General features: G+C 40.4%; 1 protein-coding gene across 1 annotated transcript; it reads right to left on the bottom strand.

Annotated features, from left to right (window-relative positions):
* Positions 1 to 15,709: 15,709 nt before the first annotated feature.
* On the bottom strand, positions 15,710 to 21,062 carry LOC135086431 (uncharacterized). Its single transcript, XM_063981156.1, has 4 exons — positions 20,813 to 21,062; positions 19,709 to 19,771; positions 16,515 to 16,676; positions 15,710 to 16,107 (listed from the first exon to the last, which is right to left on the bottom strand). Exons 1-4 carry the CDS (start codon positions 20,958 to 20,960, stop codon positions 15,710 to 15,712), a joined length of 771 nt encoding a protein of 256 aa, XP_063837226.1. The 5' UTR covers positions 20,961 to 21,062.
* Positions 21,063 to 22,664: the final 1,602 nt, after the last annotated feature.

The raw sequence follows: 22,664 nt of genomic DNA on the forward strand, positions 1-22,664 counted from the left end.
AAAAGGAGACCGTCATCAGCGTACCCGGTTAACGAACAGCCTTCGGGTAATGGTAATGCTAGAAAATCATCGAAACCCAAATTCCAAAGGTAGGGCCCTAGGACCGATCCTTGGGGACAGCCGCGCGTGAGCACCTTTGATTCAGCATGATGGCCGAGTTTTAATTTAGTTGTACCGTTACAAAAGTACGAGTGCAGTAGTGAATATATATTACTATAGCATCCACGAACTTTCACTTTTAAGAGCAGGATCGGCCACCAAGCATTGTCGGAGGCACCTGAAATATCGAGGAATATTCCTACAACGTACTTTGCCACCGAGGACGTCACTTTTTGTCTAACAGATATTACTGCATCTGCAGTAGACTTCCCGGCGGTGAAGCCAAACTGCTGCTCGTGAAAAATTGGACCACCCGGTAGCAAACGCGGCACTACTAATCGCTCTAACAGTTTACCTAATGAGGGAAGTAATGTAATAGGTCGGTACGATTTAGGATCTTCGGGCGGTTTGTCACCTCCCTTTGGTATAATTTTAATAAATCCGCGACGCCATATACTCGGAAACACGCCCTCCGAGATACAACGAGTGAAAACATTAAGAATATCCGTTCCAGCTGTTTTACACGCTGCTTTAATCATTTTATTTGATATTTTATCTTCGCCCGATGCTTTGTAAACTATTTACTATATCGTAAAACTCATCAAGGCTAGGAATAGAAGACACCGGCGACTCAGGCAGCACCGCAATAGCATCTCTGACGTCCCGATGATAATCGTTATCGTCAGACACACTATCGTCGGGTATAAGCGCGTTAAGAAGAGCACCTGTTGTTTCCTCTACACCCACCGTATGAGTGTTGTTAATTTTTATGTTAGAAATATAAGCAATATCTAATTTACGGTTAGCTTTGAATTCATGATATATCGGAGACCACGGACCCTCTTTTTCTAATCTCTCGACTGTTTTCCGCAGTAACACGCCCTTGGCTTTAGTTACAGCAGCTCGATAATGGGACCTGGCAACCCTCAAAGAACATAAAGCATTTTCATATGCATCCCCAGTAACATTTGCCTTTCGAAGTGTGTTAAGCTTACGGCGAGCCCGGCGAAACTTTTTCCTAATTTCTACCAGCGATTCATTCCACCAATCACATCTACGTACACCTCTAGTTGGAACGCGACCAATCGCAACATCTGCACAATACGTAAAAGTATCGGACATAATTTCTGCACTATCAGTCGCGCTCAGGTCGGCACGAGTAAAATCTTTGGCATGAGACGCAAAAAGAGTACTGAAAAAAGCCCAGTCGGCCCCACGACTTTTATATCTGTAGTTGTTGTTGCACTCATGAACTGTGTCTTGTCGCGACATTGGTTTAAACTCGTACACTATCAAGCGATGGTCACTACAAGACGCGTTGGGGAGGACACGCCACCTATCCAGCTGGACGTCTGCGCTAGAAAGCGTGACGTCAATATGAGACTCGCCCGTTGGGCTACTGTAGGTTGGTGGTGCATTAGGGGTGTTGTGAATAACTAAGTTCATTTCAGCTATGAAGTCTTCCACGGCTGAGCGACGCTCCACATCAGTCGAGCGGAGCTTGCCGTGCCAAAGTGGAGATGACGCGTTCGCGTCAACTCCAATGATAACCCTACGCCCTGTTAGGGACTGTAATACAAAGCGTAGGTGGTGTAGATGAGGCCCAACCGGGTCAGAATATTGAAAGTAACAACTCACGACAAATATGGAGAAGGATGGGGAGGATACTTCCGCAACAGCGCAATGCGACGAAGAAAGGTTGGCAATAGACGTTATTGTGAGTGTAGACGCGCGTGACACATAGATACCGGCGCGTGCACTGTTATTAATTTGAATAGTTTTGCAGCGCACGCCGACACGCTGATATTGTTCTTGTACTAACACGAGATCTAAGTTGTATTCTACAATAAGTCTGTCCAACTCCAACGTAGCAATTTTATCGTTATGGAGGTTTAATTGGCCTATGGAGACTTTAGCCATAAACAGTATTTAATATTAGTTGTTCTAATTTTGCCTTATAACTCGGACAGTCGGGCGAACCGCTTAAATGATCGTTTGGTTTTTTAAAACGTTTACATGCCGCGCAAACTGGCTTAAAGTCTTAAAGTCTCTGGCTGGCTTAGTTAATAAATCTGCAATCTGATCTGTAGTATTGATATATTGTAATTCTACTTCACCTGCTTCAACTTTATCTTTTACAAAATGAAACTTTATATCTAAATGTTTTACTCGCTTTAACTGCTGATTGGGATTACAAAGTTTAAGAGTGGACTGGTTATCTTCAAAAATTAACATTTTGAAATTGAAATCTGAAATACACAATTCACGCAATATGTTATTAATCCAACATGACTCACTTATACATAAACTCAAAGCAACATATTCACTTTCTGTAGTGGACATAGCTACTGTACTTTGTTTCTTAGATGTCCAACTAATTAAACAACCAAATACGTAACAACAATAACCACTTGTTGATTTTCTATCAACTAGATCGCCTCCCCAGTTGGCATCTGCATAAGATATGACTCTGTTTAAATGTAAATGTTTAGAAAAAACTAGTTGTAAGTTTAGTGTACCTTTAATATATCTCAAGATCCTTTTTAACTGACTATACATATAATTCCTGACTTGCACAATTCTGGTACCTTGATAACAAGCTGATACTGGCACATAAATCAGGTCTTGTGCACAACATAGAGTACATAATACAACCAATTATTTGTCTACATTTATTCTCTATCTCATAACTTTCGGACTTTTCCCTTTTTAATATAGTAAAATCGAATTTAGGATCTATAGGCACACTCACAGGATTGCAGTTAGCCATTCCAAACCGCTTCAATACTTTCTCTAAATAATGTTTCTGGCTTAAAGTTATTATTCCTCTTTGCACATCTTGCATTATAGAAATTCCCAAATATTCACTTAATAGCCCTAAGTCTTTCATGCGAAAATTACTCTCGAGACACTCTTTTAACCTGTTAATTTCAATTTCACTAGAGCCTGTAATTAATATATCGTCAACAAATATTAAACAGTAGGTTCTCTTGTTACCTTCAACTTTGAAATACAAGCACAGATCAGACTTACTTCTTGTGTATCCTTCTTTGTTCATAAAGCTGTCAAATTTTTCATACCAACAAATAGGAGCATTTTTTAAGCCATAGATTGACTTATTAAGTTTACAAACATAACCCTTTGGAACACAATCATTGTAACAAACAGGTAAACTCATATACACCACTACTTTTTTATCACCGGAAAAATTTTAACAGGTTATGTAGAAATGTGTGAAAATTATAAAGTAAAAAAAAAAAAAATAATTTTTATAAAGTTAATTTTTTTATTAAATTTTCTTTAGTCCCTATTTTACGCGTCACAGCTGGGCCACTCAGCTGCTCGTTCATTCAGTAGAGTAGTCGTACGCGCTCGCACATTGATCTGTCTGTCTCGCTCACGCCTTGACCACGCTTCCAGTGTTATTATTACTAATTTAGACCATTTTAATGCAACATTTCAAGTAATTTTGAGTTCTAATAAGTGTTTCATTACACTTACGTACTTCTTTACGTGGTATTCTGACTGTTAACACTAATTGTAAGTTAATAATGCAATGAAATACCTACCTACTGTGAATACGTTACGAATACACACCAATGTGTCGTTACGAGGCTACTACATCTTTAAAAGAAATATGTAATTCAAAGATCTGCCAAAACAGCGGCTTTCAGTGTTATCATCACAGAATAATAATAATGTATTTGTTCAGTCCTTGTAAAAATATTGGCGGGTATTCTCACATTTGCTTCGCCAACTTTATTTTCCTACCATCATCCAATGGTCGGAGCAAGCCCCACTTGCCCGGCGACGCTCATCGCGCACACCCGTGTGTCGCGCACGCTTAGCGAGTCTACGAGTGACGTTCACTCCCTGAAAAGACCGTGTCTTTTGCTATAATTCGCGTGTAGCCGTGCTCCGCGTACCATCATCATCATCAGCATCAGCTCCGAGCATACTCTGGCAGTGCTCCACCGCCCAGAACGCCGTGCGTCTGCAGGTTGGCTTCCGTCCGTGGCGAGGGTCGATTTTAAGGTTGGTGAAGCTCAGATTACCTGTCTCTGTGTTGCGAGGACTGATCTACCTTTCATCAATTTTCTATTATAAAAAACCTATACAGTCCACTTTCAAATCAAATTCCCTGAACCAGCGTAATAAACGCAATTTTCAGTGCGACATACGCACAATTTTTTGGTCTTCGAGCCGACTGTTCCATATTTAAATTCTTTAATACATATTTAGAACTATAACATCAATTTAGCCCAAGCTAAAAATCGTTTCATTAACTTACATAGACGTTCTATGTCAAACTACCTTACAATAGTTTTTATCGAAGCTTCTAGAACATTTGACACAATCGTCAAATTTTATTACGTAAAGTACAGAAAGTGTTATTTTTATTTATTTGCATTTAACTACATAACTTCAATATGTCTAAATCTAAAAATACGAAACCCTCTGGGTCTTCTGAAGTTCACTATGACGACGTTGAAATACCTTCAGAATATTACGTTTTAATATCTCGTAAAGAAAGATATTTTGAACAAATGCAAAGTCTTTACGATTTAATCAAGCCACCTTTCAATATTAACGCAAAGGAATTATTTTTAATGCGTGTCAACGAGTTGGATGATTTAAGAAAATCATTTGAGGCATGTATTTTTAAGATTTTTGAGCAAGAAATTAAATTTAAATCGGATGCTTCATTACAAAACCAAGAGTTAAAAAATTTCGATGATTTATATTTTCGAACGAAATTATTTGCATCCAAGCTTCAACCCTCTGTTGAAAGTATTAAGGTCGATAATGCTTCAATTGAATCTCGGCCACGTCTGCCGAAGTTAGAACTTTATTGTTTTGACGGTGAGTTAGAAAACTTTACCACCTTCTATGAAACATTTTGTTCATTGGTTCATAACCAACCTAATATTCCGAAGATAGATAAATTTCATTATTTGTTATCTTGTACTAAAGGTTCGGCATTAAATATCGTAAAAAGCATTCCAATTACTGCGAACAACTATGATTTAGTATGGAAAAGCTTACTTTATAAATATCAAGATAATAGGTTGCTTGTCGGAAGATACTTAGATAAAATGTTAAATTTTTCTCCACTCACTAAAGAGTCCTCAAATAATTTAAATTTATTCATAGAAACATTTGAGAATTCATATAAGGCCATTGAAGCGCTTAATATACAAGATTTAAACAGCATTATTATGTGTCATATTGCTTTAAGGGCGTTAGACCCAAGTACAAGAAAGTCTTTTGAACAAGCCTCTAATCAAAATGAAATACCCACATTTTCACAATTAATGACATTTATTCATAACCAAGTAAAGGTACTTAATCATTCTATGTCTTATTCAAGCACTTTACAAGTGCAAAATAAACAAAATAAACCATTTATAAAATATGACAAAAATATTAATAAAGTTTCGCACAATTCAATTACTCGTTCTAATAATAGCTCAACAATGTTGTCATGCCCGCATTGTGGAGAAAATCACATGATTTTCCGCTGTGAACATTTTCGTAAAATGTCAAGTGCACAACGTATTAGCCGTGCTAAGCAATTAAAGTTGTGTCACAATTGCCTTAAGCAAAATCATGAAGTTAAGGATTGTAAGAGCGAATTCAGATGTGTTGTATGCAAAAAAATGCATAACTCATTATTGCACGTCGACTCACGCGCAAGCAGTGAACCCGGGACGTCGATGGCGCAACCGCCGCCGCCACTAATCTCAAGCGGCGCGAGCGCGAGCGACTCGCCGCGCGCATCCAATACCTGCCATGCGTCATCTATGCATAGCTATACGTCCGTACTATTGGGAACAGCTGTTGTGCACGTGCAGGACGCGTTTGGCGGCCGTCAGCCGTGTCGCGTTCTCATTGATTCGGGAGCGCAATCGAACTTTATTTCTATTTCTTGTTTACAACGTTTAGGCCTACCTCAACGTAAATGTTCTTTTAATATTTTTGGACTCGCCGGAGAAGGCATAAAAAATCACGGTATGACGTCGTGTGTTATTAAACCGCGACATAGTAATGAATTCACTTTTAATATAGACGCTGTTGTTTTACCAAAAATAACATCCGACTTGCCCAATGTACAAGTTCCTCAGCACGTTGTTAAGGAATTTAGTAGTTTGTTTTTAGCCGATCCTAACTTTTATAAAAAATCTTCAATTGATTTAATTTTAGCCGGTGATATTTTTCCTCACATATACGATGGAAAAAAGATTGTTATCAATGCAGACACGCCTGTTGCATTAAGCAGTGTTTTTGGCTATGTGATTACATTTGGTACATTATGGTAAACTGTCAATTCAGTCAGTGAATGACGTCCGTGACGTCACCGTTGTAGCGTCTACAACATCGTTAGTGTCGTACACTATCGAGGAAAATAACCTCAATGACACTCTCAAACGTTTTTGGGAGGTGGAATCTGAGCCGTGCTCAATTCCCATGAGTCCGTCTGAAGAAATAGCTGAAAAAATATTTTCAGAAAAACATTATCGTGATGAAACTGGTCGATATGTTTCCCCAATATTAATGAAACCTGATCACCAGGATCTAGGTAACTCTTATGATGTCGCTTATAAACGACTCACTCAAATCGAGCGCCGTCTCGCCAGAGCACCAGACCTTCGTAAGGCCTATGGTGACTTCATGAAGGAATATGAATCCTTGGATCACATGGAACTGTATCAAGGCACAGAGCCTTCTAAATACATTATTCCGCACCACTGTGTGTTGCGCCCAAGTAGTACCACTACGCCCCTCAGGGTTGTGTTTGACGGCTCGGCTCCTTCAGATAACGGTTTGTCACTAAATGATATACTTTTGACCGGACGAAAACTACACTCTGATATTATAAAAATTATCACCAATTTCAGACTGTATGAAGTATGTTTTACAGCTGATGTTTCTAAAATGTATCGTGCGGTACTTATCGATCCCTCAGAACGTAAATATCAGCATATTTTATGGCGTGACAATCCGTCGGAACCGGTCCGCATCTATGAGTTAAAAACAAATACATACGGGCTTCGCAGCGCTCCGTTTGTTGCGGTGCGCACGCTGCACCAGCTTGCGCAGGATAACTTGGACAGTTCTGCATCTAAAATCCTACTAAACGGTTTTTATGTTGACGACCTTTTATGGTCTTGTCAATCTATCACTGAAGCTTGCAAGATACAAGACGAATTAATGTCACTTCTTAAATGTGGTGGTTTTGACTTAAAAAAGTGGTCAAGCAATCGACCAGAGCTCCTGACTCGAATGGAAGGAGATCATATTACAAAAATTAATTTTGATGACGATACGTTATCTTCATCCTTAAAAGTCCTAGGTTTGACATGGTTACCCTCGTGCGACTGTTTTTCCTTTAATTACAATTTTACCGACTCAATGTCAACAAAACGTTCAGTTTTAAAGTTGCTTGCTAGCATTTATGATCCCGTGGGATTTATTTCTCCCTGCACTTTTGTAGCAAAATGCATCATGCAAGATTTATGGAAATTGGGTCTAGGCTGGGACGATAATTTACCATTAACATTGCAAAACAAGTGGGGTAAATTCGTAAACGAATTGCCATCGCTGGCCGATCTACGCCTCGAGCGGCATTTATTGATACCTGCCCATTGTGAGATGCAGTTAGTTGGTTTTTGTGATGCGTCATCGCGCGGTTATGCCGCTTGTGTTTACCTACGCAGCGTAGATAGGAACGGATGCATTAAGGTGAGATTGATATGTAGCAAATCAAAAGTCGCTCCGCTCAAGCCTCTTATGTCAATTCCTAGACTTGAATTAATGGCAGCCGTGCTGCTCACTAAGCTCATTAATTTTATAAAACAAAATGTTTTTGTTGATTTCAATGGTCCAATTTATGCCTTCACTGATTCGAGTGTTGTGTTGTCGTGGCTACATACAATGCCATATAAACTTAAAACTTTCGTATCTGGTCGCGTCAGTCAAATCATAGACGTTGTTCCTCCTAGTTGTTGGCGTCACATAAACAGTCAAAGCAACGCCGCAGACATTTGCTCGCGTGGAATGTTGCCTCAACAGTTTCTTGAAAGCTGTACTGAGTGGATTAACGGTCCTCAGTGGTTACATTTTGAGCCACAAGATTGGCCAACAAACACATTTTTCTTAAAAGATGACACGAAAATACCAGAATTAAAATCAAATGTTGACACTTTTTGTTTTAATGCATGTGACCAACAAAATTTATCTAATGACCTCGAATTAACTTTTAACAAATTTTCTTCTTTTAACAAATTACAACGCGTTATGGCATGGTGTCATCGCTTCATTAATAATTTAAAAACCAAACAAAATCGAAGTTTTGGGCCTTTGAAATCATCAGAGTTAAAAAAGGGTCACGATTCAATTATTTTAACACTTCAAACAAATCATTTTAATGATGAAATTAATTCCTTAAACAAAAATGGCTACGCAACTTCATTGCGTAAGCTTTCTCCCTTCATTGACACCCTTCAGTTCCTCAGGGTGGGGGGTAGAATTTCACAATCTGACCTTTCATATAATATGAAGCATCCCATGCTGCTTCCTAAGAAGTGTCATACCACTTCCTTAATAATAAAATATTATCATCACATGTATTTACATGTAGGTCCGCGCACGTTGCACGGAATCCTATGTAAAAAATATTGGATTATAAATGCTCGTAGCATCATCAGATCCGTGCTGTCTCAATGTATTCAGTGCTTTAAATGCAGGCCTTCTGCCTTACAACCTATTATGGGCACGTTGCCCGCGTCTAGATTGTTGCCTAATAAAGTGTTCAACCACGTTGGTTGTGATATCGGTGGACCTTTCTTCGTAAAAGAAAGTCTGCGTCGTAATGCAAAGGTTCACAAGGCATATCTTTGTTTATTTATTTGCTTTTCTACAAAAGCAGTTCACTTAGAGGTTCTCACTGACCTCTCATGTGAATGTTTTTTAGCTGCCTTTGATCGGTTCGTTTCGCGCCGTGGTTTATGTAGCTGCTTGTACTCCGACTGCGGTACAAATTTCATTGCTGCCGCGAAACACCTTAAGGAGGTTCATAATTATTTTTCAAAAAAGGAATGGCAAGAAAAAATTCTAAATGGCTTGACATCTAGATCTGTAGAATGGCGCAACAATCCGCCAAATGCCGCTTCCATGGGCGGCCTCTGGGAAGCTGGCATAAAGTCAGCAAAATATCACTTGTGTCGCGCAGTAGGCGACCGTTCTCTCACATTTGAAGAGTTAACAACAATATTTTGCAAAATAGAAGCCGTAATGAACTCTCGGCCTTTATGTGCAATGTCAAATAATCCCAATGAGTTTGATATTCTAACCGCTGGTCATTTTTTGGTGGGTCAAAATTTACTTGCCGTCCCGGAATATGAAGTTGAGGACGTTCCTCTGAACAGATTGTCTCATTGGCAATCAGTCCAAAAGATCGCACAAACCTTTTGGAGGCGTTGGTCGAATGACTACCTTCATACTCTTCAGCAGAGGGAAAAGTGGTTTTCTTCTGCACCTAATCTAAAAGTGGGAGATTTAGTATTGCTTAAATCTAATCTAACTCGACCCTTACAGTGGCCGCGAGGCAGGATTGAAGAAATTCATCCTGGACCTGATAATGTTGTCCGCATCATTACTGTAAGAACTCAAAATGGCATCTTTAAAAGACCCGTTAATAAAGTTTGCCCTTTGCCCTATGCAAATTAATTTAAATAACATACACTTTCTAATTTTAATTTTATAACTAAGTCTATGTAAGGTAGTTAGGCACTAAATTTATTTTAATTTATTTTATTTCATACCTGTCACAAATAATAATTACAAGAAATCATCACAGTGATTTCGGTGGGGGGTATGTTCAGTCCTTGTAAAAATATTGGCGGGTATTCTCACATTTGCTTCGCCAACTTTATTTTCCTACCATCGTCCAATGGTCGGAGCAAGCCCCACTTGCCCGGCGACGCTCATCGCGCACACCCGTGTGTCGCGCACGCTTAGCGAGTCTACGAGTGACGTTCACTCCCTGAAAAGACCGTGTCTTTTGCTATAATTCGCGTGTAGCCGTGCTCCGCGTACCATCATCATCATCAGCATCAGCTCCGAGCATACTCTGGCAGTGCTCCACCGCCCAGAACGCCGTGCGTCTGCAGGTTGGCTTCCGTCCGTGGCGAGGGTCGATTTTAAGGTTGGTGAAGCTCAGATTACCTGTCTCTGTGTTGCGAGGACTGATCTACCTTTCATCAATTTTCTATTATAAAAAACCTATACAGTCCACTTTCAAATCAAATTCCCTGAACCAGCGTAATAAACGCAATTTTCAGTGCGACATACGCACAGTATTACTTAGCTACCTATCCTAGGCTATTTTTATTGCAACATTTCAAGTAGGTAATTAGAATGTAATTGAACGCAGGGCAAAGGACGAAAACAGTAATTTAGTAATTACGTAATACGTCACGTTGTATTTCTGTGAGTTTTTAACACTAGTTAATAATAATACCTACTGTGTAACTCCAATTGAGATCGCACGTCGTTCGTAGTTCGTGAATTTAAGATCCGCCATAACAGCTGAGTGGTGCGAACAGTTTTAGATGGTGGTTTTAGTAGGCGCTTAGGTAAAATAATAAAAATAATTCAACTTTCCCTTCATACTTACCCGGGCTTAGGATCAGCCTTAGGACCGGCAAAATTCAATGCTTTGATAAGCACCCTGCATCGTGCTGAAGTGTGGCTGTCCCGGTACAGTCGCAAAACTGCACTACACAATTTCTCCGGCCAAGAATAATAATGCACGTATCATTAACACGTATTCACGTGAGGTGAATTGGTAAGACAACGTAATAATTGCACGACACTATTGACTTGATTGATACAATGTTAACAAGACAGTTCACGACCGATCAAGAGCTCGCGCGCGCGCAACTGACCGACCGCGGCCGGCGGCCGGGCGAGCGAGACGGCGGCGCGACGGGCACCCGCCCGATAATGGCCGCACAACAAACGTACATACACCGCCGCCTTTAGGCCTCAGCCTCGAACTTAGCGGGCAGCGGGGCGGGAGCGGCGGCGGCGCGGCAGCGGCAGGATCTTATGCGTGAAATCAAATAGACCGGTTCTCGAAAACAGCGGCGCGGCAGCGGCGCCGGAGCGGGCAACGAGCGGGCAGCGCACTCCTTCTTTTGCCCACAATAAATCGAGCGTAAGGAATAAATTTGAATCGAAATAAAATTGTCGCTGTTGTTCAGACATTTCGTTCGCGAATAAAAACAAATATCTCGACAACACAACCCCGAACACAACACTTCGACGCTAAAGCGCCGCGCGAGCTGCCCGCTGGTTTCGAGAACGGGTCTGCGTTGCCCGCCCCGCTCCCGCGCCGCCGCCGCCGCCGCCCCGCTGCCCGCTTAGTTCGAGCACAAAATATAACAGAAGGTAAACTCCATACTAAGCGCGCTCGAGCCACGCACACATAGACACCGCTCACGTACGCGTTATCAAGACTGTCTCGGACGAATGCGAGGCGCGACTGCGTTCGCTTGAGTGACGCTGCTCACGCGTTTGAGAAATTATTTTTTTTGTGCGAAAATAAGTGAACCACAAAAAAGGGGTATTATAACATTTGTTAAGTAGATGGTTGCTTACACTCAACATTAAAAACTAAATTTTCGTTTTTTAAACTACCAATTGACTCCGGGAGGTAAGTAAAGTATTTATTTGTATTTCAATAGTTCTTTTAACGTTGACAAATTGAAAACCATCTTAATTATTAGGAATATCGAAGTGTTTTAAAGAGGTTTTAGGAATTATTGGATAATAGTGTCAACCACCCAACTACATACTACGTCATACTACTTCTTTCTCGTGTATTTGTTTGCAAACTATTACTATAATAATAACGTACTAAACACAACTACATAATAAATTATACGTGGATAATGTGGATATCTGTTATTGTCTTTCTTCCATAGTATTTACATTTTTCTATCATAACGAAATAAACGCAACACATGACAAGACAACCCTAGCGCGACGGCCGAGCGCAGGTATGCGAAGCGAAGTACATACATGAGTTTACCTTCTGTTATATTTTGTGGTTCGAGGCTGAGGCCTTAGGAAGCGTCGGGCCGGCAACGTCGCATCTCTCTCCATAGTAACGGGCGGCCTTGCGTTGAGCGTAAATAGTGCTAGCGACGCGTGTGTCCAAATATTACCAATTTTGGGATGATATTTTGAGTAGCTTTATTTAACTTTTTTTTTTGCATAAATAGGATTAGTATCAATAACTCATTACCCAGAATTTATTTTTTCGGTGATAAAAATTTATTGGTGTATATTTCACCTTTTATATCGCCATGTAGAAATGCATTGCAGACATCTAATTGGTAAACTGGCCATCCCATATTGACACAAACTGCTAGCAAAACTCGAATTGTACTCATAGTTGCAACTGGTGAATAAATATCTTCATATATTTGCTGTTTAAAACCCCTAGCCACTAAACGACATTTAAACTTTGATATTTTCCCTTGGTTATCTCTTTTGATTTTAAAAACCCACTTACTATTAATTCACAATTTTGTGGTTTCTCTACTAAAGACCAAGTGTTATTTTCTTGCAATGCTCTTAATTCCTCATCAATTGCATTCTTCCAACTAGACGAATAGGGGCCAGCCATTGCCTCTTCAAATGTGGTAGGTTCATCTAACAAACTAAAATACAACTCATAATCCTCAAAACGTTTAGGTAATTTTGTAACTCTCTTAGGCCTCTCTCTCTCTCTGTCACTCACTTGTTCTGTCTCTGATATGCTATCTACCCATTCATCCTCATCTTCACTTGGCTGCCCAGCAACACTTCTTCTACTAACACACAGTTCACTACTACTGTCATCTCATACATACTCTCTCTCACTCTTTCTCTCAATACACTCTTTTCTTACATGCTCATCGCCACTACTATCTTCTCTCACAAAAACTGTCTCATTCATCCTCTCAATATTCTTATCCTTCCTGTTAATTTCCTCTTCACGCATATCTAACCTAGCTTGATCCCTCTCAATCTCCCTCTTATATGGTGCAACTACAATCTCTCTCTCTATACATACCTTATCACCTTCCATATAATAAATTCTATACCCTTTCGTATCCTCAGCATATCCCATAAATATACCACATTTACTCTTCGCATCCAGTTTCTTTCTCCTTTCATCAGGCACATGCACCCACACTGTATTTCCAAATCCTGTTTTCAAAAAAGCTATATTAAAAGACTTTCCATAGTACAATTCAAATGGAGTTTTACCTTCAACTGGGCTGGGTCCAGTTCTGTTCAAAATGTACACAGCTGTATTAGCTGCCTCAGCCCAAAAACGTTTACCCAAATTACCGTCTGATAACATGGTTCTGGTGGCCTCCATGATAGTCCTGAATTCCCTTTCGGCTCTTCCATTTTGTTGTGGTGTGTAGGGCACAGTTACTTGGTGTTTTATTCCTAATTTCTTAACAAGTTAGACATTTTGTTATTTACAAATAATTCTCTGCCATTATCGCTACGAAATATTTTTATATTTGTATGAAATTGTGTCTGAATTTCTTTAATATATTCTCTAACTTTGTAAAAAACTTCATCTTTACTTTTAATGAAATAAACTTTTCTAAAATTCGACTTATCGTCTTTTAATAATAATAAATAACGATGACCTCCAAGAGATGTCTCTTCGATAGGACCACAGAGATCCATATGAATTATATCATGAACATTAGCTGCCCGAGATTCACTTGTGGGAAATGGATCTCGATGTTGTTTTCCTATAATACAAGATGTACAAAAATTCCTTTCATCTTTTTCACTAAATTTAATATCATGATGTTGCAAAAAGGCTTTAACATGTCTAAAGTTCTGATGTGCCAATGCACAATGCCACCAGAAAATGTCATTTGTAGATTGATTTAAAAAACAGCTCAAAAATTATTATTTGTACACTTACAGTTTTTATATGTATGTATATTTGAATAACATCTTGTATAAATTATTAGTTCTAGTTGCCATTGCTTGAATACAGTTATCTTTTATAAAAAATGCAGTTTCTGAACTAGAATTTAACTGAAAACCTCTGTCGAGAGTAGTCCCCTGTAAAAACAAATTAATTTTTAAATTAGGTACAAACAATACATCATGGAGAGTGACTTTATGAAAATCTCGACCATTGTAAGCAGACAAACAGATATTACCAACACCAACAGCTTGCATTGAAGATCCATCCCCCATTTTGATGTTTTTCTTAACCGGTAACTCGCTATATGTGCAGAATAAGTCCCTCTGCTTACACATGTGTTGTGAAGCACCGCTATCCAAATACCATTCGGTATTCACTTCGGATTCAATGTTGTTAGCGATAAGAGCTACGCCATCTTGATTGTTGTTCTCCATCGACGATGAATTGCCATTCATTTGCATATTACCACCATGATATGACGGACGCCCTCTCGCACCCTTTGAATACTTGCAATCCTTCAAAAGATGTCCCTTGTTGTTGCAGCCATAACAAACTATATTCCTGCACTGATATTTATAGTGCCCAAGCTTGCCGCAGTTGAAGCACTTCACACGAGTGGTTTTGGTCACCAAAGCTACCTCCGCATTCTCTTCCTTTCTATATCTCTCTTCTTCAATTAATAGTCTTGCCAGCAAATTGTCCATAGTCTGAGCATCTTTTGGCACACTCTCCCAGGCCGACTTGAAGTGTTTGTATTGTTCTGGTAATGCCATTATTATTTTTGTGATTATTAAGTTGGCTGGTATTGCTTCACCAATCTCTTGGATTTTTCCCACTATGTTATTGAGCCGGGTGTAAAATGAAGTTATTGAGTCAGAGTTCTCAAATTTTAGGTTATAAAATTGCTCATTCAATAGATGCAGACTCAGTTCTGACTTCCTTTTATATACACATTCTAATTTCTTCCACATTTCACTCGCTGACTGGCACTGCATCACGTGTTTTATAGCTCTTATCCTCCATACGAGTCACAAGCACCTCTTGAGCCCTAGCGTCATTGACTCGCCATTTTTGTAGTTCATCCTTGTCTTGTGGTAAAACCATGTTGCCTCCAACGACGAGGTCATACAGTCCCTTGGACATTAAAATGACTTTTATTTGAAACTTCCACACTGCCCAATTGAGATCATTCAGTTTCTGAAATGCGGTTGCCTCCATCTTGTCCCAACAACACGCCGCCGCCTCGCCACCTCACAGTTACCGCAGCCCTCCTGTTAGAGTCTGACTAGACTTAAGATATAAATTAAAGGCGGACTGTATTTCATAGGTGTAATCCCAACTAATATTATAAATGCGAAAGTAACTCTGTCTGTCTGTCTGTCTGTCTGTCTGTCTGTTACGCTTTCCCGCTTAAACCTCGCAACCGATTTTGATGAAATTTGGCATAGAGATAGTTTGAGTCCCGGGAAAGAACATAGGATAGTTTTTATCCCGGTTTTTGAAACAGGGACGCGCGCGATAAAGTTTTTCTGTGACAGACAAAATTCCACGCGGGCGAAGCCGCGGGCGGAAAGCTAGTGATTAAATATATTGCTAGTTCGCGCCTACGTGGGAGGTCCGCGTCTGACACCGGTGACGGTCGTGAGGCTGAGTGGGCGTCGGGCACGTACGGAGTGTGCCGGCGCCTCGCGCGGAGCCGATGATGGCCGATCGATCTCGATGAAGCCCGAGGACTCGAGAAGCGCCAACATACTCCCCGGGTTGAAGAGTCATCTTCTTCAATGAAGTGGAAGCGGGCAGATGCAGTTGAAGGCTCGACGTATGGTCCCCCTCTTGGTCTTCAACTCGGCCACCCTGGTGATGCCATCCACGCCTGGATAGGTCTTCACGACCCGCCCTAGTGACCAGAGCAGTGGCGGGGTCTTCTCCTTGATGAGCACCAGCTGTCCAGGCTTGACCTCGCCTGTGGATGCCAACCATTTCGTCTTGGTCTGTAGCAGAGAGACATACTCGTTATGAAACCGTCGCCAGAAGTGTTGCTGAACGTGTTGGATGCGTTTCCATCGATCCAGACGGGTGATAGTGACGTCAGCCACATGAGGGTGAGGTACAGTCAGCAATGGTCGCCCAATTAGGAAATGGGAAGGTGTAAGAGCCGAAAAATCGTTAGGGTCAGAAGAAAGAGAGGTAAGAGGTCGTGAATTGAGGACGGCCTCGATTTTACAAAGGCAAGTTGTCATTTCCTCGAATGTGAAATGAGTGAGATGCAATAATCTTTTTAAGTGATGCTTACATGATTTGATTGCAGCTTCGGCCAATGAATTAAAATGGGGTGTGTAGGGAGGAGTAAAAATAAATTCAATGCCTTCCTGGGCTATATGAGATGCAAGATTATTACTCGAAAGGAACCTTTGAAGATCATTCGATGCACCGACAAAGTTAGTGCCATTATCGGACGTGATGCTTTGAGGCTTGCCTCGCCGCGCCACGAACCGATTCAGAGCAGCCATGTAAGCTTCGGTGGTGAGGTCCGTAACAAGCTCCAAATGTACAGCCTTCACTGCAGAACAAACAAAAATGCACAGATAAGATTTCAACAACTTACAACCACGTCCCTTTCGATCGGCTATCAAAACTGGGCCAGCATAGTCAACATTACAGTTTTGAAATGGAAAATCTAATTGTGTTCTATTAAGAGGTAGCTGTCCCATTATAGGTTGTACATTTTGAGCTCTATGTCTGTAACAAATTACACATTTGTTAACAACATGCTTTGAAAGATTTCTGCCTTTAAGAGGCCAATAGGTTTGGCGAACCCTAGCCAAAAGTAATTGAGGGCCGGCATGTAAAAGTTTTATATGTTGCATTTGAAAGATAAGTTTACTAATGTAATGAGAGCCACATAATAAGATTGGATGTTTTAAGTTATAGTCGTAGGGGGAATTATCAAGCCTCCCGCCTACGCGAATAAGACCATTGTTATCTAAGAATGGTGATAATGAAATTAATTTATTTTTGTGTGACAATGTCTTCTTGGACTGCAATAATTTGTATTCGTTAGAAAACATTTGAAGTTGAGCACAATGTAATATTAAGTCATGAGAACCTTTTAATTCAAATAAAGAGAGATTGCCACACCTTTTATTATTTATATTTTTTAGGTTATGAACAAATCTACACAAATAGGCTACAATTCGCTGTAACTTAGTAAAGCTTGAGTATTGCGATATTAAAGATTGAATAATTGTTAAGTCAATGTTATTGGTTAAGAAAGCGCTACTACGACTACAAGCATTATCTACAGCATCACTACTGCTAATGATGTGAGAAGCTACTTCAGGTATATCACGCTTCACGACATTAGGCATGACGGGCCATTCATTTTCACTCTGTGTTAAAAATGAAGGTCCAGACCACCATAGACGGGTGTCGCCAATGACGTCAGCTCTTAGGCCCCGTGAAACGAGATCTGCCGGGTTGTCCTTTGACGGCACGTAGCTCCAGGTATGACCACAAGTACTCTCTTGAATTTCGTTGACTCTATTTCGCACAAAGGGTTTTAATTGAGTAGATGGAGTTGACAACCAACCTAAAACTATTGTGGAGTCACACCAAAATCTACATTTGTCTATGTGCAAAGTAAGCGAGTTAACTACTTTTGTACACAGTCTTGCACCTAACAACGCACCACAGAGTTCAAGTCTAGGTATGGTGGTGGGTTTTATGGGAGCTATGCGGTTTCTAGACGCCACAAGTTGAACATGCACCGAGTTTGAGCCAGGGTTGTAAGATCGAATGTACAGGCAAGCTCCATAGGCCTTCTCGGATGCATCTGTGAAAACATGGACCTCGTAAATAGACGATTCCTCACAGGAAATCCAGCGTGGGATGTTAAGTTTGTTAAGAAAAGATAAAGTACATTCAAACAAAAACCATAAGTCCCTAATTTCAAGTGAAACCGTGTCATCCCAATCGTACTTTTCTAGCCACAAACGTTGCATAATGATTTTTGCTTCGACGACACATGGTCCCACAAGTCCCAGGGGATCAAAAATTTGGCTTATTACCGAAAGAATGTGACGTTTTGTTATAATTTTAGAATGTTCTATATGAATTGAAAAGGTTAAGTTGTCTGTATTACAAATCCAATGAAGACCTAAAGTTTTAGACTGACAGTTGCCTTGGCCCTGCTCTGAAAAGTCAATAGAATTATTTGGCTCACCAGAATGCGCGCCACTAATTTGAGACAAAATTTCGGGAGAATTTGATTTCCATTTACGTAGATGAAGTTGGGCTGAAGACAGTACCGATGCTACTTGTTTGGCAACATCGATAGTTTCTGGAATTGAACTAGCAGAATGAAGGAAGTCATCTACGTAAAAATCACGTTGTATAGCGGATTTAACGTGACTGTCTTCTAAATTGTCCGCGAGGCTCACTAGACATTTGGTGGCCAAATATGGCGCAGAAGCAGTACCATAAGTTACTGTATTTAAAGTGTAGGTTTTAAGAGGTTCCTTTGTATCGAACCGAAATATGATTTTTGTAAGGGTCGTTGGATGGGATTTAATTCTATCGCTCTGTACATTTTCTCTACGTCGCCCGAAATCACGTACCTATGTTGGCGAAAGCGTATTAAAATGGAGAATAGATCATCCTGAACGACAGGCCCTACCATTTGGAGGTCATTAAGAGACACTCCTGAAGAAGTGGGAGCTGAAGCGTCGAAAACTACGCGAAGCTTAGTAGTGGAACTAGACTCCCTAATAACGCCGTGATGTGGAATAAAATAATTTCCCTTAGAGCTGTTAGGCATAGAGGCGCAATCATTGTCTAATGTCATGTGACCTAGTGATTCATACTCGTGCATGAAATCAAAATATCGATCTTTGAAGATGGGATCGCGGTGAAAACGTCGTTCTAACGACAAGAACCTACATTTAGCGTTTTCGTAAGAGAGTCCCAGTAAACTTGGATCTTGTTTCAGTGGCATAGAGACGACAAAACGACCGTCGTCCTTGCGGAAGGTTGTCTCAAAAAAATGTTTCTCACATGCTCTTTCCTCTAAAGATTGTGAGTGATTAGGTGAGACATAATCAAGTTCCCAAAATTGAGATAGGTCAGGAGTAGGGGCTAAACTTGTGTGGTTACAGGACTGAAAAGTAGTGCTATTCTTTTGGCATGATACGCTTCCTGAAACCAACCAGCCAAACTTTGTTTCACACAATTTGGGGAGATTTTTACCTAAATCAATGAAATTGGAACCTAAGACATTCCAAAAGACTTCCGCGCCTACCAGGATGTCGATGACCGACGGAATATTGAAATTCGGGTCAGCTAACTGAAGACCTGGGGGAATAGGTACGTGATTTATGTTCACGAAAGAAGAGGGTAGAACATTAGAGATCTCAGGCAAGACATGACACACTATATCTAGATTGTAGGCACAGCATAAAGACTTGATTGTGAGGTTGCAAGACTGTGTACTTGAAGAGATATGGTTGTTAATACCTGTGACCTTTGTTCTCGTGCCGCATCGTGACAAACCCAACTTGTCACACAAGCGTTGCGTTACGAAGTTGGCTGTACTACCGTTGTCCAGTAGTAGCCGGGCAGTGTACTTCTCGCCCGAAGTGTTCAAGACGTTCACCAATGCTGTGGACAGTAAAACATGGGAAGAAGTAGCAATCTGCAAGGAAGTAGCTGCGGAGGTAACATTGTCAATAGCAGAAGGCAAAGGATTAATAAAAGGTACTGAATTTTGTGATTCCAAATGTAAAAGAGTGTTGTGTTTAGTTTTACAATATTTGCAATGAGTGAGCTTGCATTGCTTAGCAAAATGACCAGGGCGTAAGCAGTTAAGACAAACTTTAAAATCCTTTGCTTTTTGTATACGGTTCTCAATAGACAAAGCTCTAAAAGATTCACACGAAAATAGTAAATGGCGTTGGGAGCAAAGCGGACAATTTAAAAAGTTTTGTTTACTATTATTATAACTGTTATTATTTGATTTTTTATTTTGTTGTGTTTGTTTATTTAAGTTTGTATGATTATTATTTAAGGCAACCAATATATTATTATTAGACGAGTTATGATTTGTTTCAATTGATTCCAATAAGTCCGCTTTCCTTCCTATAAAAGTACAAAATTGATGTAAAGTGGGTTCAATAGACAACTCATTGCGATACTCTTCCCAGTGACGACTTGTTGTTATGTCCAACTTTTTAGCCAATATAAAAATAAGAAGAGTATGCCAATGTTCAGTAGGTTGTTTTAATGTGGTAAGAGCTCTAATGTTTTTATTGATTACATCAACTAAGTTTCTAAGAGAAGCACTGGACTCCCTCAATACGGGCTCAACATCAAATATTGCCTGCAAATGATTATCTATTAGAAGGCGATTGTTATTAAAACGTTCGCATAATAAGTCCCATGCCACATTGTAGTTATCGCCGGTAAAATCAATATTTTTTATAATTAAGGCTGCATTTCCTTGGAGTGAAGCTCGCAAATAATGAAATTTGTTAATATTGTCTATGCTATTATTATCATGAATTAACGAAATAAATGTGTCTCTAAACTCGATCCAGTATTGATAGTTCCCATCGAAGCTAGGTAGATTGATTTTAGGTAATCGAACAAAGTTATTATTGAATTGTGCATTAGTGTTATCGTGTTTGGAGTCTGATACGGAACCTTTGGAAGAAACCCCAAGCAGAGAGCGTGCGAGGGCCACCTGGCTGAAGTACTGGCGCTCGAAGTCCTCGCGCTCCTCGAGCAGGTCCTCGGGGTCCTCCTCGAGCATCTCGATCTCGCTCTGCAATGCATCGAATTCAGTGTACATAACATTGAATCTACTAAAGCGTTCCTCGAGGTCTAAACGTTGCAATTCTGAAATTGTGGATCCAGTGTTTAATAAATTTAAATAATTGGTAAAGATTGTAAGCTTACACTTATACGTGCTTCGTTTTTTAATTAAGTATAGATTTTATGTCAGCCATTTTGATTTGAACAAGCACGTGTAAAGTTTAATGAAAGAAAGGGAAATTATGCGTACTAAAATGAATGAATAGCGCGCAAACAGCTGATTGATGCAGTCAATGCAGTTTAGTGCGATTACGTAAGGAAGGCGGGTCCCGTTAGGGTTATTGACCGCATGTACGTAAACACGAGCTTGCAAAAAAAATACGCAAAGAAAGAGACAGATAGTAGGTTTGCGGGCTGATAAAGTGATAAGCAAGACGATGAATGAGAAAATATGAATTAAGTTGGCAAATAGGAACGATTTTCGGCAAAGTTGAAAAAAATAGGGAAGCGACTAATTGGAACGACTCACGCATGAACTGTATACTCCCCAACAATAGGTGACATCAGCTCCAGGATCCTCTTCCACGCGGCTAAGGTGACGACGGTTCCACGTTGTTTCGGTCAAAGTCCACGACGAACGGTGACACGCAGTTGTACAGCGATCACTCAGGAACCAGACGAGTAGACGGCGAGATAAGGACCAATGTTAGGGTCTGACTAGACTTAAGATATAAATTAAAGGCGGACTGTATTTCATAGGTGTAATGATTAAATATATCGCTAGTTCGCGCCTACGTGGGAGGTCCGCGTCTGACACCGGTGACGGTCGTGAGGCTGAGTGGGCGTCGGGCACGTACGGAGTGTGCCGGCGCCTCGCGCGGAGCCGATGATGGCCGATCGATCTCGATGAAGCCCGAGGACTCGAGAAGCGCCAACACCTCCCAAAACCAATTTTCACTACAAAGCTTGCGTTCCTGGGCCCATAACCTTTAAATGGTTGAAAGGGCTGACAATAATACTCGGATACTTGAATACTTCCTTATATTTCACTATAAATTTCAGTTACAGATAAAGAGGCGTCTTCCATACGTACGACCACAGAGCAAGAGACAATTTCTCTTTTTTTTTTCTAGCGTTTCGATATTATGATTGGATACACAACATTTCGCTTTCTGGGCTATTCACTCTAATGACGAATACATAAATAGTAAATATCTGTTAGTGTCGAAATATTGCCAAATAAAAAAGGCGATCTTTTTTTCACTGATGGTTTGATGACATGATGCATGCAGTTCAGTCAGATTACGCAACAAGTAAACTAATTTAATTTTCGCTATTCAATCACGCACGATAGCAACCGAAATCGCCTGTTGATCTGCCCCCTAGACAAGTGGCAAAATCTGACAATCTATTCGGACGGATTCGATTTTCGAAAAGTGTGACTAGTCTAGTCTACTAATACCCACTGATCGCCTTCGAAGCACTTGTGCGGCGCTAAACTCGTCACGACATGCAACGAGACAATGGGCCAACTATCCGGCCGCCGGATATCCGGCTATCCGGCCTAGCAGCTGGCCGGATATACGGTATCCGGTATCCGGCCAAACAACTATCCGTTTCATCTCTAGTTTTGATTCCCTAGCGTGTGACGGAAATTCGTCTAAGGTGTCGGTATAAACTGCTGTATCTTTTGATCGCGTTAACTCAGAAGTTTGATTTTTTTACTGCTTAAAGGGACAAT

This window comes from Ostrinia nubilalis, chromosome W, assembly GCF_963855985.1.
Source record: "Ostrinia nubilalis chromosome W, ilOstNubi1.1, whole genome shotgun sequence".
Lineage (NCBI taxonomy): Eukaryota > Metazoa > Arthropoda > Insecta > Lepidoptera > Crambidae > Ostrinia > Ostrinia nubilalis.

Excerpts from the sequence above, each read along its gene's own strand:
- LOC135086431 (XM_063981156.1), bottom strand. The coding sequence starts at position 20,960 with ATGTACACTGAATTCGATGCATTGCAGAGCGAGATCGAGATGCTCGAG. Across the intron at positions 16,677-19,708 it reads CCGGCTACTACTGGACAACG|TGAAGGCTGTACATTTGGAG; the intron begins GTAGTACAGCCA and ends TTTGTTCTGCAG. Across the intron at positions 16,108-16,514 it reads TCTTCAAAGGTTCCTTTCGA|ACCAAGACGAAATGGTTGGC; the intron begins GTAATAATCTTG and ends TCTCTGCTACAG.